The sequence below is a fragment of the Rhinatrema bivittatum genome, chromosome 1 (genome assembly GCF_901001135.1).
Source record: "Rhinatrema bivittatum chromosome 1, aRhiBiv1.1, whole genome shotgun sequence".
Lineage (NCBI taxonomy): Eukaryota > Metazoa > Chordata > Amphibia > Gymnophiona > Rhinatrematidae > Rhinatrema > Rhinatrema bivittatum.
In genome coordinates, this window is record NC_042615.1 from 19,989,600 (window position 1) to 20,008,059 (window position 18,460).

Here is an 18,460-nt window from a genome sequence, read left to right on the forward strand (position 1 = left end):
GGGATTGGTTATACTCCCTCAACCTAAAGGATGCATACACTCATATCAGGATCTTCCCCAGTCACAGGAAGTATCTCCGATTTGTGGTGGGAACATAGCACTTCCAGTACCAGGTGTTGCTGTTCAGGCTTGCTTTCGCCCCACGGGTCTTCACAAAATGCCTGGCCATGGTGGTGGCACACCTTCGCAGACTGGGAGTGCATGTCTTCCCGTATCTGGATGATTGGCTGGTCAAGAGCATGTATCAGGCAGGGGCCGTCAGGTCCATACGCTTGACCATTCAGGTGTTGAGGTCACTAGGATTCGTTCTAGACTACCCAAAGTCCCATCTCAGCCCGCCACCTCAATTGGACTTTATAGGAGCCCTGCTAGACACAGCTCAGGCCAAGGCTTTTCTGCCTTGCCAGAAGGCAGTTGCCTTGCAACCATTGCAGCAGAGATTCAACAGAGCCAGCAAGTGTCAGCCTGGCACATGTTGAGGCTGTTGGGCCATATGGTTGCAACTGTCCATGTTACTCCCTTGGCACATTTACACATGCACGCAGCCCAATGGACTCTGAGGTCACAGTGGCGCCAGGTCACTCAGAGCCTCCAGGATTGCATCCAAGTCACCCCCATCTCTCCAGGACTCATTGTCCTAGTGGCGGGTACTTTCCAATCTAGAAAAGGGTATCTTGTTTCAGAGTCTCCGTACTCTAATTGTCCTAACCACGGATGCATCTATCCTGGGGTGGGGAGCTTATGTAGATGGGCTCAGTACCCCTGGGTCTTTGGTCCGCTCAGGAATGCTCTTGTCAAATCAATTTCCTGGAGCTTCTGGCAGTCAGGTACTCGCTATGGGCTTTCAGACATCGGATGTCCAACAAAGTTGCCCTGATTCAGACCAACAACCAGGTAGCCATGTGGTATGTCAACAAGCAGGGAGGCACGGGATCATACCTCCCATGTCAGGAAGCAGTCCAGATATGGTCATGGGCCCTGTTCCAAGGGATGGTGCTCAGGGCCATATACCTGGCCAGGATGGAGAAAGTGGTAGTGGACAGGCTGAGTTGAGCCTTCAGACCCCACGAGTGGTCCCTGGACCAGGGGGTAGCAAATCTGATATTTCGTCTCTGGGGGATCCCGGATGTAGATCTGTTTGTATCCCCCTGCAACAGGAAGGTGCCTCAGTTATGCTCCCTGTGCAGGTCAGACGGCAAAACAGCCTCTGACGCTGTTGCTCGTGATTGGGGCAAGGGTTTTATGTATGCGCATCCTCCCATTCCCTTAGTGGCAAAGACTCTCTTGAAGATTCACGAGGACAGAGAGTAAGATTCTCATAGCCCTTTGCTGGCCAAGATAGGTCAAATTTTCACTTCTATGGGAGTTGTCCATCAGGAGACCAATCAATCTGGGGACTTCCCAGATCTCATCACGCAAGACCAAGACAGACTGTGGCATCCCAACCTCCAGGCCCTGTCGCTCACAGCTTTGATGTTGAAAGGTCAATTTTGCAGCCGCTTGATCTTTCAGAGAATGTGTCTCGGGACCTGGGGTGGTTTCTAGAAAGCCTTCTACTAGAAAGTCCTATTGACTGAAGTGGAGGAGGTTTTCCATGTGGTGTGAGCAGAAGGCCCTAGACCTGTTCTTCTGCCCCACACAAAAACTGCTTGATTACCTTCTATACCTATCAGAAGCTGGTTTAAAAACCAACTCCATTAGAGTTCATCTTAGTGCAATTGGCACATACCACCAAGGTGTAGACAGTATGCCCATCTCTCTATAGCCTATAGTTGTACTTTTTATGCAAGGCCTGCTTCAATTGAAGCCTCCTCTAAGGCCTCCCGCTGTGTCTTGGGACCTCAACATCATGTTAGCTCAGCTGATGAAAGCTTCTTTTGAGCTACTGCGCACCTGTGACCTGAAAGGTCATATTTTTGGTGACTGTCATTTCAGCGTGCAGGGTCAGCAAGCTCCAGCCTTAGTGACTTATCCACCTTATACTAAGTTTTATCACGACAGAATAGTCTTGCATATGCACCCTAATTTCCTGCCTAAGGTGGTGGTGATACACGAGATCATTAAGGAGTTGTCGCCAGGGATATAGGAACCCCCCCCCAGTATGTCCCATTAATAAGGCAGACGGGGTCTGCCTCATCCAGAAGGCTGCCGGCAGACCATTGTTTTTAAAATATATTTAAAGAGCTGGTGTGGAGGCAGTCTAGGGCGCTCAATCTGCTGTTCAGTGCTAGCAATAGTGAAGAGCCAGAGAGTGCTAGCAGTCTGTCTCATACCTGGAAGCAGCAGCAGTATGCAGCATTGTGGGCCTGGAGTGAAGCTGCTAGTAGATCTATTTTAGCCCAGGTGTTTAAGGAAGTAGAGAATGTCCCACTCGTGGCTGTATGCAACTGGCTATGATCCTGCATCATAGATAGCTGCAGTGGGGGGTCTGTTTCATCTTGCAGTGACTATCATTCCATGGACTGGCAAAAATGCTGCCAGTACCGTTCTGCCGGTTCATGGACCAGTAGTTGAAAAACACTGCTTTAGTGTATCGTAGTAGTGACTCCTGTGAAGAACAAATGTTACACTCAGCCTTTTTCTATTGCAAATCTTTCTTCACTCTCTATCTATTGTGTCCATAGAAGATTAAGGAGTTCAGGTAGAGTTTGATGCAGAGTATAGACCTGCTGGTTGGGGGCCTGGGAGACACTTTCATAGTAAGGGACCAGGCAGAAATCACTTGTTACCTTTCTTTACCATCATCGTTTGTGCTGGGAAAGGCCTTGGGTTTGGAAAATCTTAGAGATTCCAAGTCAGATGTCATTGTCTGCTACTCCTGTAACTCAGAATTCTCTAATTTTTGATGGCAGCAAACATTTACTTTATTCATACTACTTTGCAAAGTCACATTTGGTAGCCCCTTTTTCTCATGCGTAGATGCTGAGCATGTGATGGGGTACTACTGCCAGAGTTCTGTTGGTCAGTAAAGCTTGATGGTGCTTATGGCTGATTATTGGTCTTCAAGCAAACAGAACTGCATGTTAGAATTTTCTGAACTTGCCCCACAAGATAGACAATTTTATTTCAAGATCCCAAGAGAAGAGAACAAATGGGGAAAACCTTTGGAGGAGAACTTTTTGGTTACTGGGTGTGGTGTCTTTTTTTTTTTTTTAAACAGAAAATGACAGAAACTCCCCTTGTAAGAAGAGTCCTAATTTGAGCTTTGTAATTTTGAGGTAGTAGTGCTTAAAAGTATGGTCCAACAGTTTAAGCACATTGAAAATATACTTTTTGCAGACCAGGAATAACAGGTAAGCAGCAACCCTTCTTAATCTGCTTTACCCTTATTTTTTCAGAGCGGAAACGGTTGGGAATTGGCCAGTCCCAGGAAATGAACACTCTCTTCCGTTTCTGGTCCTTTTTTCTCAGAGATCACTTTAATAAGAAAATGTATGAGGAATTTAAACTGCTCGCTGTGGAAGAAGCAAAAGAGAACTACAGGTAAGAGCTTGCTTATCTCCAGAAAGAATTTTTATACATTCTGGTTAGATAATTATGTTTCCATGTCCTAACTTTTGTTTTAATTTGTGCCAACCTTTATAATTTTACTGATATACAAAGATTAAAGATCCCAAAAGTACAGGACAAGCAGAATGACAATCCTCAAACACGTGTGACATCATCAGATGGAGCACAGACAGAACTTTTACTTCAAAGTTTCTAGAACTTTGAACATGCCCTCTTGCCACATGTCCATATGGTGGTCCCTTCAGTCTCATCTTCTCAGCAAAGGCCACAGGTTTCAGATCTTCTCTCTCCTGCTATTTCCTGGATCCACTGGTTATCTGTGAAGGAGACATTCGTCGCAGGTACCACGGTCTTATTTTTCTTCCCTTTAGTTTTCTAGATAGTTTTGCAATTGGTTCTTAAGTTTCCTTTCTTTTTTGGCATCCATACAGTGCACCAACATTGATTGCATTTGTGCCATTGTATTGTTTGATTTTGCTGCACTGGTTTTCATAATGGATAAGAGCATGAGCAACTTCCAAAACTACCCATTGTGCGAGAGAGCTATATCTATTACAGACCCCATGATAGATGTATCCTTTACCTGGGGGCCAGTTATGATGTCTAGGCTTTCACCTTTGTATGACCATGATCACTAGGAGTTGCCACTTCTGACTTTACCTCATGGAAGAGCATGTCAGGAGCCATAAATCCAGTCCATCAGTATCTGTATCGAAGGCATCAACATCAATAGCCCAGGAGGTGCATTGGCATCAAGAGGGCATCGAGCACCAGGAAAGACTAGGGGATAGACAATTGTCTATTTCCTCCCACCCAAAGAGGATGAAGGGTTCAACCACTTCAGTTCCAGCAATTATGGGCATCAGGTGAAGGCCAAGAATCAGACATTGATCTCTGTTGATGCACAGTGCCAGGAGTGGGAATGTTGTAATGGCACCTGTGAAATCCCCTATGCATCCTCTGTTCAATCCGGATAATTACACCGGTCTCCAAGAGTCCAGGTGTCAGCTACCGATATCTCTGGTATTGCAGGAAGACATCGCCTCCCCTCCTGTTCCTAACCTACATGTGTGGACATCAGTCTTTGAAGATGAGTTGGACAGGAAGATCCAGCAGGCCTTAGACAAACCAATGTGGAGCAATGGTGCACGAGTATGAAAGGTATCGCCAGATCTCAGTACCCGTGCCAGAGAGCATTCCTGTCTGAGGCAGGCTGAGGTTTTACATAAACCATTGGCCTTATGTAACTTCTGGTTAGATACTTTTTGCCCTGGCTTTACCCACGGCAAGTCTTACTTCACAAATCTGCTTCACTTTTTTGAAGGAGTCAATAAACATGTGGATAAAGGTGAACCGGTAGATGTAGTATACTTGGATTTTCAGAAGGCGTTTGACAAAGTTCCTCATGAGAGGCTTCTAGGAAAAGTAAAAAGTCATGGGATAGGTGGCGATGTCCTTTCGTGGATTGCAAACTGGCTAAAAGACAGAAAACAGAGAGTAGGATTAAATGGACAATTTTCTCAGTGGAAGGGAGTGGACAGTGGAGTGCCTCAGGGATCTGTATTGGGCCCCTTACTTTTCAATATATTTATAAATGATCTGGAAAGAAATACGACAAGTGAGATAATCAAATTTGCAGATGACACAAAATTGTTCAGAGTAGTTAAATCACAAGCAGATTGTGATAAATTGCAGGAAGACCTTGTGAGACTGGAAAATTGGGCATCCAAATGGCAGATGAAATTTAATGTGGATAAGTGCAAGGTGATGCATATAGGGAAAAATAACCCATGCAATAATTACACAATGTTGGGTTCCATATTAGGTGCTACAACCCAAGAAAGAGATCTAGGCGTCATAGTGGATAACACATTGAAATCGTCGGTTCAGTGTGCTGCGGCAGTCAAAAAAGCAAACAGAATGTTGGGAATTATTAGAAAGGGAATGGTGAATAAAACGGAAAATGTCATAATGCCTCTGTATCACTCCATGGTGAGACCGCACCTTGAATACTGTGTACAATTCTGGTCGCCGCATCTCAAAAAAGATATAATTGCGATGGAGAAGGTACAGAGAAGGGCGACCAAAATGATAAAGGGAACGGAACAGTTCCCCTATGAGGAAAGACTAAAGGGGTTAGGACTTTTCATCTTGGAGAAGAGACGGCTGAGGGGGGATATGATAGAGGTGTTTAAAATCATGAGAGGTCTAGAACAGGTAGATGTGAATCGGTTTTTTACGCTTTCGGATTATAGAAAGACTAGGGGACAGTCCATGTAGTTAGCATGTGGCACATTTAAAACTAATCGGAGAAAGTTCTTTTTCACTCAACGCACAATTAAACTCTGGAATTTGTTGCCAGAGGATGTGGTTAGTGCAGTTGGTGTAGCTGTGTTTAAAAAAGGATTGGATAAGTTCTTGGAGGAGAAGTCCATTACCTGCTATTAATTAAGTTGACTTAGATAATAACCACCGCTATTACTAGCAATGGTAACATGGAATAGACTTAGTATTTGGGTACTTGCCAGGTTCTTGTGGCCTGGATTGGCCACTGTTGGAAACAGGATGCTGGGCTTGATGGACCCTTGGTCTGACCCAGTATGGCATGTTCTTATGACAACTAAGTAGTCCTATGAGTGCTGCTAATTGTGCAGTTGCTTTCTATCATAGGAAAGGTGAGTGCTTGGCTAAAAATTATAGCTTTTGGACATGTGGTTCAGCGAGCCACACTACCCACCCACTCCCTGAATGGGAGTGTATAAGTTTAGCTACGTTATGCAAGGAATTGAAAAGCAGCAAAGGTGCAGTAGCGTGGAGGAAACCTCTTCACATGTTCAGAAGCTTTCAGAGAAAGCTGTAGAAGAATGCTCAGATACTGCCCTATATGCAGTTATATAGTCAGTGTAGTTTGATTTACTCCTATCATTGGAGAGCAGTTAACAGAAGTAAGAATTTACCTTTTTTTGAAACTGCAGCCTTATCTGTTGGCAAGTTCCCTTCTGATGCATATGTTTACAATAGCCTTACAATAATGTTCCCTCTAATTTTTGAAAGACTGCATGCACAAAAACGTTTTGTGCAACTTTTATAAGCCAAGTTCTGATTTGTGCACTATGAGCCAGTATAATACAACTAATATGTGTTTTTGCTGTGTGCACAGGGTTTACAACCTCTGTGTGCATACACAGCTTAGAGGGAACAGTGTCTCACAGTTACCTCTGTTCACTTGTTTTTCCATAAATTTTTGAAGATGTGGCTCCTGATGGTAAGTTGTTAACTGAAATCTTCTGCTGTTAAACTTCTAAATGTAAAAATAAATGTCATAACAGTGTGAATCTGTGCTGAGTTACTCATGCCAGGACTGACTCTTGCAGCTCTCTGATATATATATATATATATATATATATATATTGCATTTCTAATGTGTTAAGTTTTATTCTGTAATCCACCTTGAACCTTTATGTGACAAGTTCATACAATAAATTTTTAATAAATAAAAAATAGAAATAGAAGTTTTACTTTTCAGATTTTTATAATCTGCCATTCACTGATAAATTTTTCTCTGAAAACTGGTGTCTTGTCTCAATATGGATACAATCTCCTTATGACATCAGAATCTTGCTCTGTGGTGGTATTTCAGTAAGAACATCTGCAATGATACGATCTTGTGACCTGCTACTCCAAGGAGCTTTCAGGCTTACAGCTAAAGAACTTACATTGGTGACTCTTCACTAATCCATCAGTTCCTCTCTGGCTTAGAGCAGGTCTAAAGGGACCAGAAGGTGCAGCTTCCCAAGGAGTGAAAGATAACTTCTGTTAAATCCAGTAACAGCTGTAATCATACTTTTGTTCAGATGCAGTGATTTTATGATGTGTACACGGTGTCTTAATACGGGTACCAGACAGACATGCAGCATATGAATTGGTCACAGATGCTGGGAGGAGAAAATATGTAAATAAAAGCAACCATTCAATTCCTCAAGAAAAATTGTATTTGATTTTCATAGTGTTCTCTGTTATTCACAGATACGGGCTGGAGTGCCTGTTCAGATTTTACAGCTATGGTTTAGAAAAGAAATTCCGGCATGAGATTTTCAAGGATTTCCAGGAAGAAACAATGAAAGACTTTGAAGCTGGTAATTACGGTATTTATGAAGGTTTTAGGATTGCTAGTGATAAAAAGATTTTATGCTGAAAAGCGGAAAATAAATCAAATACTTTTCAAGGTATAACTTTTGTATGTATTGGTTTTCTATTAGGTCAGCTCTATGGACTAGAAAAGTTTTGGGCCTACCTGAAATACTCCCAAGCCAAAAACCAGCCAGTTGACCCAAAACTGCAGACTTACCTCTGTAGCTTCAAGAGATTAGAGGACTTCAGAGTTGATGTAAGTTTGAAAATCTTGTCCATCAAGTACAGTTTTGTTAAATTCTGTTTTTATGCAGTGTGAAAACCCTACAAACATCATCCCCTTTTATTTTTTAAGGGAAAAAAGTTACATTTATATCTATCCCAGGAATGCTTGAATTCTGCTGGCAGTTTATTACCACCTTCGCAGTAAAAAAATTTTTTTTCTCATGACTCCTCTGAGCCTTCCTCTCTCCATTATATCATGACTCCTTGTTCTTGAAATTCCTTTTCTAAGGAAACTCCCCCGTACTGTAGTGTTTCTTTCCTTTCTTTGCTCCAACAAGCAGTGTTTGGAGTTGAAACCTTTCTTTGAGTTGTGGGTTGCAGGAGCTGTATCCATTTAGTTGCCCCTTTTGAACTTCTTCCACCTTCTCCTTGTCTTTCTGAAGGTATGGCCTCCAGAACTGTACTCAGGTTGGAAGTCTCTCTAGTGATGTATACAAGGATAATGTTACCTTTTGTTTCCTGCTGATAACATCTGCTTTTGCAACCAAGCTTCTCCTTTTGCTCTATTAAATTGGTGGCTAGCGGAATTTTGTACCCCAAATGCGTTGGTGTAGATGGGCAGACTAGAGAATGGTCTTTCCTCTGCATGCAGCCAGTCCACACCAGAAGGTTATGTACTACCAGCACATGGAGATGAAGTAAACTGACTTGCTGACATTATCGACATATAGCCCTGACCCGCCGACAGCCTGTCAGTATTTCCCATCTGCAGCAGATGATGGACATGCATCTCCCTAGTGAGGATTCCCATGTTAAAGAAAAAAAAAAGAAGAGATTGTGCTCCTGAGGTGACACATGGCTGTTCCTTCTCTCAGTTGAGTGGTTGAGCCTCTGTGCCTTGCCAGGCTTAAGCTCCAAAAAAAAAAAAAAGTGTCTGAAGCAAAGCAGTACTCAGCAATGAAGGCTTGTGCCCTCTCCCGCTGTAGCCGCTGGCCCAGTTATGCCTTCAGTTAGGGAAGAGCTGAGCTCAGGTAAAAGAGCAGAGGAAAGTAATAAGCCCCTTTTCCTTACCAGGTCATTTCTCTCCCTCAGTGCTAAGAACCCGACCACACACATCTCGGGGTAATTTGTGGAGGTTGCGCAGGCACAGATTGGCAGATAGAACAGCGTTCAACCTAGGCCCCATTTTGTAGGTTGACTGTGTGGCAGGCAGCTAGGCTGCAGAAAAGTGCACTTAGCCCCCACAGTGGGCGTCTTTTTTTTCCCTCATGTGAGTATGTGCACTGCGGCTCTGGCTTATGGTCAGCACGCATGTATGTGCAGAAGCCCGTGGCCTAGATTTGAGCGCATACTTGTGCGGGTATATCTGCGCGCGCATTGGTGTATATGCAGGAGACTGTATGGAAGGAAAGTGACATTTTCATGACAGATAATGTCGCCAGGGGTAAAAAATCTAAACGCCTTTCTATTTGTGCGGCTTGCCATATAAGGGTAATCCAGCCGTCACTCTCAGTTTGCCTATGCCAGTGATGCCTGGAGGCGCAAGGCCCTTGGGGCATCCCCTCTACCACTGGTAGACTCTGTGGGGGGCACAGGAGGTGATATGGATAATTCTCCTCGTTCCTGATGGGAGGCACATCCTCAGGGGAGGTTCCAGTGCACCATGTTCAATTCTGTGGGTTCTGTTATGGATTCATCCTCCTCCTGGATGGAGTTTTTCCAGGGGTTACAGGCCTTTCTGAAAGGGCATCCAGTGGAGACTAAGCAACCTTGGTTACCTTGTGCAAGGTGTCCTGTTTCTTTTCATTCCTGGAACTAGTATAAGAGTTAATTGACTTTAAGTGGAATGCTCCAGAAGTGAGTATTAAAGGCGGGCTTACCTTGGCGGGTTTGTATGCCTTGGATCCGAAGGCAAATGAGCAATTACGATTCCCGAAGGTTGATGCCTTGGTATATGCTGTCACCAAGTGGACCACCTTCCTGGTCGAAGGGTGAGCAGCACTGAAGGATGTCCAGGATAGAAGGATTGAGGCAATCAATTTATAAATAGCGTCTTGCTGCTGCTTGGTGGTATGAGCAGGTTTGCATCTCTCTCAAGAGACTCAAGCAATGGGAGCCGATAGTGGGCTGGTGATAGAACCAGGAGCCACAATTATAGCTGATGCTATAATTGTAGCTTCTGTGATAGTGGGAAGATGCCTGCTGTGGCTGCGGAACTGGTCGGTGGATACAATTTCTAAGTCAAATTTGACAAGGTTACCCTTTAAGGGTTCTCTCTTGTTCTGGAGTGAGTTGGAGAAGATAGCAAATCAATAGGGTGAATCCAAGATTCTGCGATTGCTAGAGGGACAAGAAAGCGGTGTTGCATTCTTTTACGGCAAGAGGCTGCTCTAGGAAATTCCATCATTTTTACCCTTACAGAGGTGCAGCAAATTAGTCATGCCCCTTCAGAAGATCCCAGTCCTTTTTGCCTAAGAAGCCAAATAAGGATGAGGACTCCTGGACTGGAGCATCCCAATCTTGGCAATGAAGGTGCGGGGGCCCACCTACTGGTTCCGGAGATAGCCCGATGACTATCTCGCTTTTATCACAGGTGGGCCCAAATCATAACAGACCAGTGCGTCCTGGATGTAATAAGAGATGGCTGTGCTCTAGAATTTCTCCGAATTCCTCTGGATGCATTTATGGTCTTTCTGTGTAACTCGCTAATGAAGAGAGTGGCAGAGAAGGCTGATAGACCTCAGAACTGTAATTCCAGTTCCCAGATTGCAGGAAAATACAAGGCGATATTCTGTTTATTTTGGGGTTCCTTCTGACCGGTCCTGGCTTTGAAGGGAATCAACTGGCATTTGCACATGACTCACTTCAGGATGGAAAGCTTATGCTCTGTAATCATGGCAGTACAGAAAGGGGAGTTCCTCATGTCTCTCAATCTGATGGAAGCCTATCTATATATTCTCATTTGACAGGAGCATTAGCAGTTTCTTTGCTTTGCTGTTCTAGGGCACTATTATCAGTTTCAAGCAATACTGTTCAGTCTGGCTATGGTGCACAGAATCTTCTCCAAGGTCATGGTGGCATCTCTTTGCAAGGAGGGCATTCTAGTCCATGCATATCTGGACAACTGGTTGATTCGAGCCAAGAGTGTGGAAGAGAGTCAATTGGCATCTCACAAAGTGATCTGCCTCCTTCAGGAGCTTCGTTGGGTGGGGAACTTAGCCAAAAGCAGTTTACAGCCGACACAGAGCCTGGAATACCTCGGAGTATGATTCGATACAACGCGGGGCAGAGTGTTCCTGCCAGAGACAATCATCCGGAAGTTGGTGACTCAAGTTCAGACCTCGAGGATGGCATTCATCCAATGGTGTGGACTTATCTGCAGGTCTTGGAGTCACTGGCGGCCACATTGGAGGTAGTACCCTGGATGAGGATGCATATGCTGCAATGTGAGGGCAGATTTTCTCAGCAGGTGGGCCTTAGACCCAGGAAAATAGGAGCTGACAGACAACTTTCAGCTGATGGTTTCTCGGTGGGGTTAGCCATATATGGATTTAATGGTAAACTACAGCAATGCGAAGGTGCCATGGTTCTGCGGTTGCAGAAAGGACCCGAGAGCACTGGGAATTGATGCTCTTGTCTAACAGTGGCTTCAGAACGGGCTGTTTTTCCTCCCTGGCTGATGTTCGGCAGGGTAATTCATAAGATTGTGAGTCATGCCGAGACTGTGCTTTTGGTGGCTCCAGATTGACCACAGAGACTGTGGTACACCGAACTCCAACAAATCCTAGTGGGCAGTCCTATGAGACTGTTGGTTAGGGAGGATCATGCATGAAACTCCAGATTGGTTCTGTCTGGTTTGGCCCTTGAGGGGTCTTGTCTGCTAAGACATGGTTATTCTCCGGCAATGATATCCACATTGCTTTGCACTAGAAAGTTTTCTACATCCCTGGCTTATATTAGGGTTTGGAGAGTATGTGAGAACTGGTGCTGGGTGAGAGGTTCTCACCTTCTAAGTAGAGATCCCACTTATTTTGGAATTTTTGCAGGAGAAATTGGTTAAGGGCTTGGCCCTAAACATCTGAAGGTGTAGGTAGCAGGTCTTGCATGCTGTAGAGGGCGGATTAATGGTAGGCCCTTGTCCACCCATCCAGATGTGTCTAGGTTCTTGAAGGGAGTCAAGTATCTACAGCCTCCCTTATATATACTGGTGCCTCTTTGGGACTTTAATCTTATGTTGAACTTTTTGGTGGGCCCTATCTTTCGGCCACTGCAACTAGATAGGATTTTGGACAGTGCTGGGGAGGAGCCGGTTGTCGTGGTACATGTGGGCACCAACGACATAGGAAAATGTAGGAGGGAGGTTCTGGAAGCCAAATTTAGGCTCTTAGGTAGAAAGCTTAAATCCAGAACCTCCAGGGTAGCATTTTCTGAAATGCTCCCTGTTCCACGCGCAGGTCACCAGAAGCAGGCAGAGCTCTGGAGTCTCAATGCGTGGATGAGACGATGATGCAAGGAAGAGGGATTCAGTTTTGTTAGGAACTAGCGAATCTTTTGGGGAAGGGGGAGTCTCTTCCAAAGGGATGGGCTCCACCTTAACCAGGGTGGAGCCAGACTGCTGGCGCTAACCTTTAAAAAGATAGAGCAACTTTTAAACTAGAACAAAGGGGAAAGCCGACAGTCGCTCAGCAGCGCATGGTTCGGAGAGAGGTATCTTCAAAGGATACTAATGATGCATTAGAATTAGGGCATCCCGACAGTGAGGTTCCAGTAATAAGAAAAGTAGTCCAAGTGCCTGTAACTAAAAACTCACCTGAGCTAAAAAATTCTAACTTATACCTATCAATTAAAAAGCAGAATGAAAATACAAACAAAAAAAAAACTTTGAAATGTTTGTATGCTAATGCCAGAAGTCTAAGAAGTAAGATGGGAGAATTAGAATGTATAGCAGTGAATGATGACATAGACTTAATTGGCATCTCAGAGACATGGTGGAAGGAGGACAACCAATAGGACAGTGCTATACCGGGGTACAAATTATATCGCAATGACAGAGACGAGCACCCGTGAGGCGGTGTGGTGCTTTATGTGCAGGATGGCATAGGGTCCAACAGGATAAACATCCTGCATGAGACTAAATGCACAATTGAATCTTTATGGGTAGAAATCCCTTGTGTTTTGGGGAAGACTATAGTGATAGGAGTCTACTACCATCCACCTGGTCAAGATGGTGAGACTGACAGTGAAATGCTAAGAGAAATTAGGGAAGCTAACCAAATTGGTAGTGCAGTAATAATAGAGGCTTCAATTACCCCAATATTGACTGGGTAAATGTATCATCAGTACATGCTACAGATATAAAGTTCCTGGATGGAATAAATGACATTTCTATGGAGCAATTGGTTCAGGAACAGATGAGAGAGGGAGCAATTTTAGATCTAATTCTCAGTGGAGCACAGGATTTGGTGAGAGAGGTATCGGTGGTAGGGCCGCTTGGCAATAGTGATCATATGATCAAATTTGAATTAATGACTGGAAGGTGGACAGTAAGCAAATTCACGGCTCTTGTGCTAAACTTTCAAAAGGGAAACTTTGATAAATTGAGAAAAATTGTTAGAAAAAAACTGAAAGGAGCAGCTATAAAGGTAAAAAATGTGCAAGAGGTGTGGTCATTGTTAAAAAAAATACCATCCTAGAAGCACAGTCCAGATGTATTCCACACATTAAAAAATGTGGAAAGAAGGCAAAACGATTACCGGTATAGTTAAAAGGGGAGGTGAAAGAAGCTATTTTAGCCAAAAGATCTTCATTCAAAAATTGGAAGAAGGATCCAACAGAATAAAATAGGATAATGCATAAGTGTTGATAAGACAGGCTAAGAGAGAATTGATAAGAAGTTGGCCGTACGGGCAAAAACTCACAGTAAAAACATTTTAAAATATATCCAAAGCAGAAAGACTGTGAGGGAGTCAGTTGGACCGTTATATGATCGAGGGGTTAAAGGGGCACTTAGAGAAGATAAGGCCATCGCGGAAAGATTAAATGATTTCTTTGCTTCGGTATTTACTGAAGAGGATATTGGGGAGGTACCCGTACTGGAGAAAGTTTTCATAGGTAATGATTCAGATGGACTGAACCAAATCACGGTGAACCTAGAAGATGTGGTAGGCCTGATTGACAAACTGAAGAGTAGTAAATCACCTGGACCGGATGGTATACACCCCAGAGTTCTGAAGGAACTAAAAAATGAAATTTCAGACCTATTGGTAAAAATTTGTAACCTATCATTAAAATCATCCATTGTACCTGAAGACTGGAGGATAGCTAATGTAACCCCAATATTTAAAAAGGGCTCCAGGGGCGATCCGGGAAACTACAGACCAGTTAGCCTGACTTCAGTGCCAGGAAAAATAGTGGAAAGTGTTCTAAACATCAAAATCACAGAACAGATTGAAAGACATGGTTTAATGGAACAAAGTCAGCATGGCTTTACCCAGGGCAAGTCTTGCTTCACAAATCTGCTTCACTTTTTTGAAGGAGTTAATAAACATGTGGATAAAGGTGAACCGGTAGATGTAGTGTACTTGGATTTTCAGAAGGCGTTTGACAAAGTTCCTCATGAGAGGCTTCTAGGAAAAGTAAAAAGTCATGGGATAGGTGGCGATGTCCTTTCATGGATTACAAACTGGCTAAAAGACAGGAAACAGAGAGTAGGATTAAATGGACAATTTTCTAAGTGGAAGGGAGTGGGCAGTGGAGTGCCTCAGGGATCTGTATTGGGACCCTTACTTTTCAATATATTTATAAATGATCTGGAAAGAAATATGTCAAGTGAGTTAATCAAATTTGCAGATGATACAAAATTGTTCGAGTAGTTAAATCACAAGCAGATTGTGATAAATTGCAGGAAGACCTTGTGAGACTGGAAAATTGGGCATCGAAATGGTAGATGAAATTTAATGTGAATAAGTGTAAGGTGATGCATATAGGGAAAAATAACCCATGCTGTAGTTATACAATGTTAGGTTCCATATTAGGTGCTACCACCCAAGAAAGAGATCTAGGCATCATAGTGGATAACACATTGAAATCTACCACCCAAGAAAGAGATCTAGGCTTCATAGTGAATAACACATTGAAATCGTCGGTTCAGTGTGCTGCGGCAGTCAAAAAAGCAAACAGAATGTTGGGAATTATTAGAAAGGGAATGGTGAATAAAACGGAAAATGTCATAATGCCTCTGTATCACTCCATGGTGAGACCCCACCTTGAATACTGTGTATAATTCTGGTTGTCGCATCTCAAAAAAGATATAATTGCGATGGAGAAGGTACAGAGAAGGGCGACCAAAATGATAAGGGGAATGGAACAGCTTTCCTATGAGGAAAGACAAACGAGGTTAGGACTTTTCAGCTTGGAGAAGAGACTGCTGAGGGGGATATGATAGAAGTGTTTAAAATCATGAGAGGTCTAGAACGGGTAGAAGTGAATCAGTTATTTACTCTTTCAGATAACAAAAAGACTAGAGGGCACTCCATGAAGTTAGCATGTGTCACATTTAAAACTAATCTGAGAGAGTTCTTTTTCACTCAACGCACAATTAAACTCTGGAATTTGTTGCCAGAGGATGTGGTTAGTGCAGTTAGTATAGCTGTGTTTAAAAAAGGATTGAATAAGTTCTTGGAGGAGAAGTCCATTACCTGCTATTAATTAAGTTGACTTAGAAAATAGCCACTGCTATTACTAGCAACAGGGTCATTCCATGTCAAGTGGACCAGTGGTCCCCACTCGACCATCTCTGATTTTGCTGAAAATTTATAAGGATGTACATGTATGTTTGAAACGAGGTTCTGTAAAGTTTTAGGGCCAGATATCAAATACTTGGGGCACTGTTGCCCTTTCACTGGAGGTCCCACCAAGCCCGCGGCTTCAGCTACAAGGATTTTGCAAACTTTGGCACATAGCCATTATAGAAATATAGTGGCTATGATGCTGAAATTGGACATACTAGCTCAACCTTTGCTGGTGAACACGAAAAAATTAGTACCAGCAATCACAAAACAACATGTCGGTCTTAATTTAGTGTCAAAGTGGCTTAAAAATCACGCGACATGACATTTAAGCCATACTTTGACCAAGTATAACTCAAAACCAAAAACCACTAGTAACTGGTGCTTTACCCTGTATACCAAACAGCTACATGACTTTGCATTGCTGCAATATCAGGGTCAAAGCATATGTATTTGTGGAGATATTCACACCCACATATGATGAAAAACGTTTAATGATCAAATCTGACCTATTTTCAAGGTCAAATATCTCAAAAAGGGTACCCCTAAAATCTATTTATTTTGATATCAGTGGAAAGAGCAAATTTTTCTCTACAAGGATCATCATTTTCTTTTTTGGAGTCTCTCAGTTTAAGAAAAGAAAAATGCCACTGAACATGGCGTTTTTTAATCATATGCAATGAATGGTAACTGCACTATTTAAACCCTTGCGTTGGTCCATGGTGGTTATACCACTACCAATTCCCTAAGAATTGGTATTATAATCCTATTAAGAATTGTAATAATGCCAAGTCTTTTGAGAATTGGCAGCCCCATCGCCTAGGGGCCACGCCCGATAGCCGTGCAAGGCCAGCCACGGGCGGTCTCTTTATCGCAGGTTCCGAAGCCTCAGGAGCCTCCCATTCCCGCAGGATAAGGAGCTTAAGCATGGGGTGGAAGGGAGAGGCCGGAGCCCGGAGCCCTCCCAGAACCGGGTTCATATCCTTAGGGAGCGAGGCCATGAGATTATCCACGGAGGGACTCTCCAGACCCAGCTCCTGCAAAACAAAAGGGAGGAGGAGCTCTAATTCCTCCTTACGAAAAAGACGGAGGGCTCTAGGGTCATCCCCTTCTGGGGGGGGGCATCCGCCGAATCCGAGGAAGCAGCGGGGTCCAAGGGCACGGGAGACACCGGGGGGGGGGAGGAGCACCCCCGGGACCACCCGCAACAGTCCCTGGGGCTCCGCGGCCGGTCCAGTGGTCAACGGCGCTGAGTGAGGGATTTTTGGTGGGGGGGGCAAGGGGGGGGCTTTTGTCCAGCTCATGCAGGCTAGCTAGATAAGATTTGTGCATGAGGAGGACAAAATCCGCTGAAAAAGGGACGCTGGATTTGGCGGGGAGGGGAGAGGGAAGGTCAGGACCCCCCTCCTGGGCACTTTATGGCTTGGGAACCAACAAAAGATACCCAATATTAGGCTTGGGATCCTAGGCTAAGACACCCACCCTCAGGCTTCGGAACCTGCGATAAAGAGACCGCCCGTGGCTGGCCTTGCACGGCTATCGGGCGTGGCCCCTAGGCGATGGGGCTGCCAATTCTCAAAAGACTTGGCATTATTACAATTCTTAATAGGATTATAATACCAATTCTTAGGGAATTGGTAGTGGTATAACCACCATGGACCAACGCAAGGGTTTAAATAGTGCAGTTACCATTCATTGCATATGATTAAAAAACGCCATGTTCAGTGGCATTTTTCTTTTCTTAAACTGAGAGACTCCAAAAAAGAAAATGATGATCCTTGTAGAGAAAAATTTGCTCTTTCCACTGATATCAAAATAAATAGATTTTAGGGGTACCCTTTTTGAGATATTTGACCTTGAAAATAGGTCAGATTTGATCATTAAACGTTTTTCATCATATGTGGGTGTGAATATCTCCACAAATACATATGCTTTGACCCTGATATTGCAGCAATGCAAAGTCATGTAGCTGTTTGGTATACAGGGTAAAGCACCAGTTACTATTGGTTTTTGGCTTTGAGTTATACTTGGTCAAAGTATGGCTTAAATGTCATGTCGCGTGATTTTTAAGCCACTTTGACACTAAATTAAGACCGACATGTTGTTTTGTGATTGCTGGTACTAATTTTTTCGTGTTCACCAGCAAAAGTTGAGCTAGTATGTCCAATTTCAGCATCATAGCCACTATATTTCTATAATGGCTATGTGCCAAAGTTTGCAAAATCCTCGTAGCTGAAGCCGCGGGCTTGGTGGGACCTCCAGTGAAAGGGCAACAGTGCCCCAAGTATTTGATATCTGGCCCTAAAACTTTACAGAACCTCGTTTCAAACATACATGTACATCCTTATAAATTTTCAGCAAAATCAGAGATGGTCGAGTGGGGACGATTTTAAAAACTGGTCCACTTGATGTGGAATGTCCCAACAGTAACATGGAATAGACTTAGTTTTTGGGTACTTGCCAGGTTCTTATGGCCTGGATTGGCCACTGTTGGAAACAGGTTGCTGGGCTTGATAGACCCTTGTTCTGACCCAGTATGGCATGTTCTTATCTGTCCTTGCGGCTGCTTACTTTGAAAACTGTTTTCCTGGTAGCAGTCTGCTTAGTAAGGCATGTTTTCGGGCTGCAGGCTTTTTTTGCCCTAAGCCATTTCTACGAATAATTCCAGGGGTGGTGCAACGCAGGACTGTACCTTCCTTTTTACTGAAGTTGGTATCGGAGTTCCATTTAAATCACTCTTTTTTTCTGCCCACGCTGTTACATACCTTAGATATGAAGTGGCATTTGATGCAGTACTTGAAGATTAT

At 43.7% G+C, this 18,460-nt stretch overlaps 1 protein-coding gene across 3 annotated transcripts in view; it reads left to right on the top strand.

The window, feature by feature from the left end:
- The window catches only part of LARP1B (La ribonucleoprotein domain family member 1B), a 579,846-nt gene that overhangs the window by 521,819 nt on the left and 39,567 nt on the right, over positions 1-18,460 (top strand). For all 3 annotated transcript variants that reach the window (XM_029591271.1, XM_029591184.1, XM_029591362.1), the window contains 3 exons: positions 3,339-3,483; positions 7,537-7,646; positions 7,770-7,897. In XM_029591271.1, the coding sequence (XP_029447131.1) occupies positions 3,339-3,483; positions 7,537-7,646; positions 7,770-7,897 (383 nt within the window). The remainder of the gene's footprint in view (positions 1-3,338; positions 3,484-7,536; positions 7,647-7,769; positions 7,898-18,460) is intronic.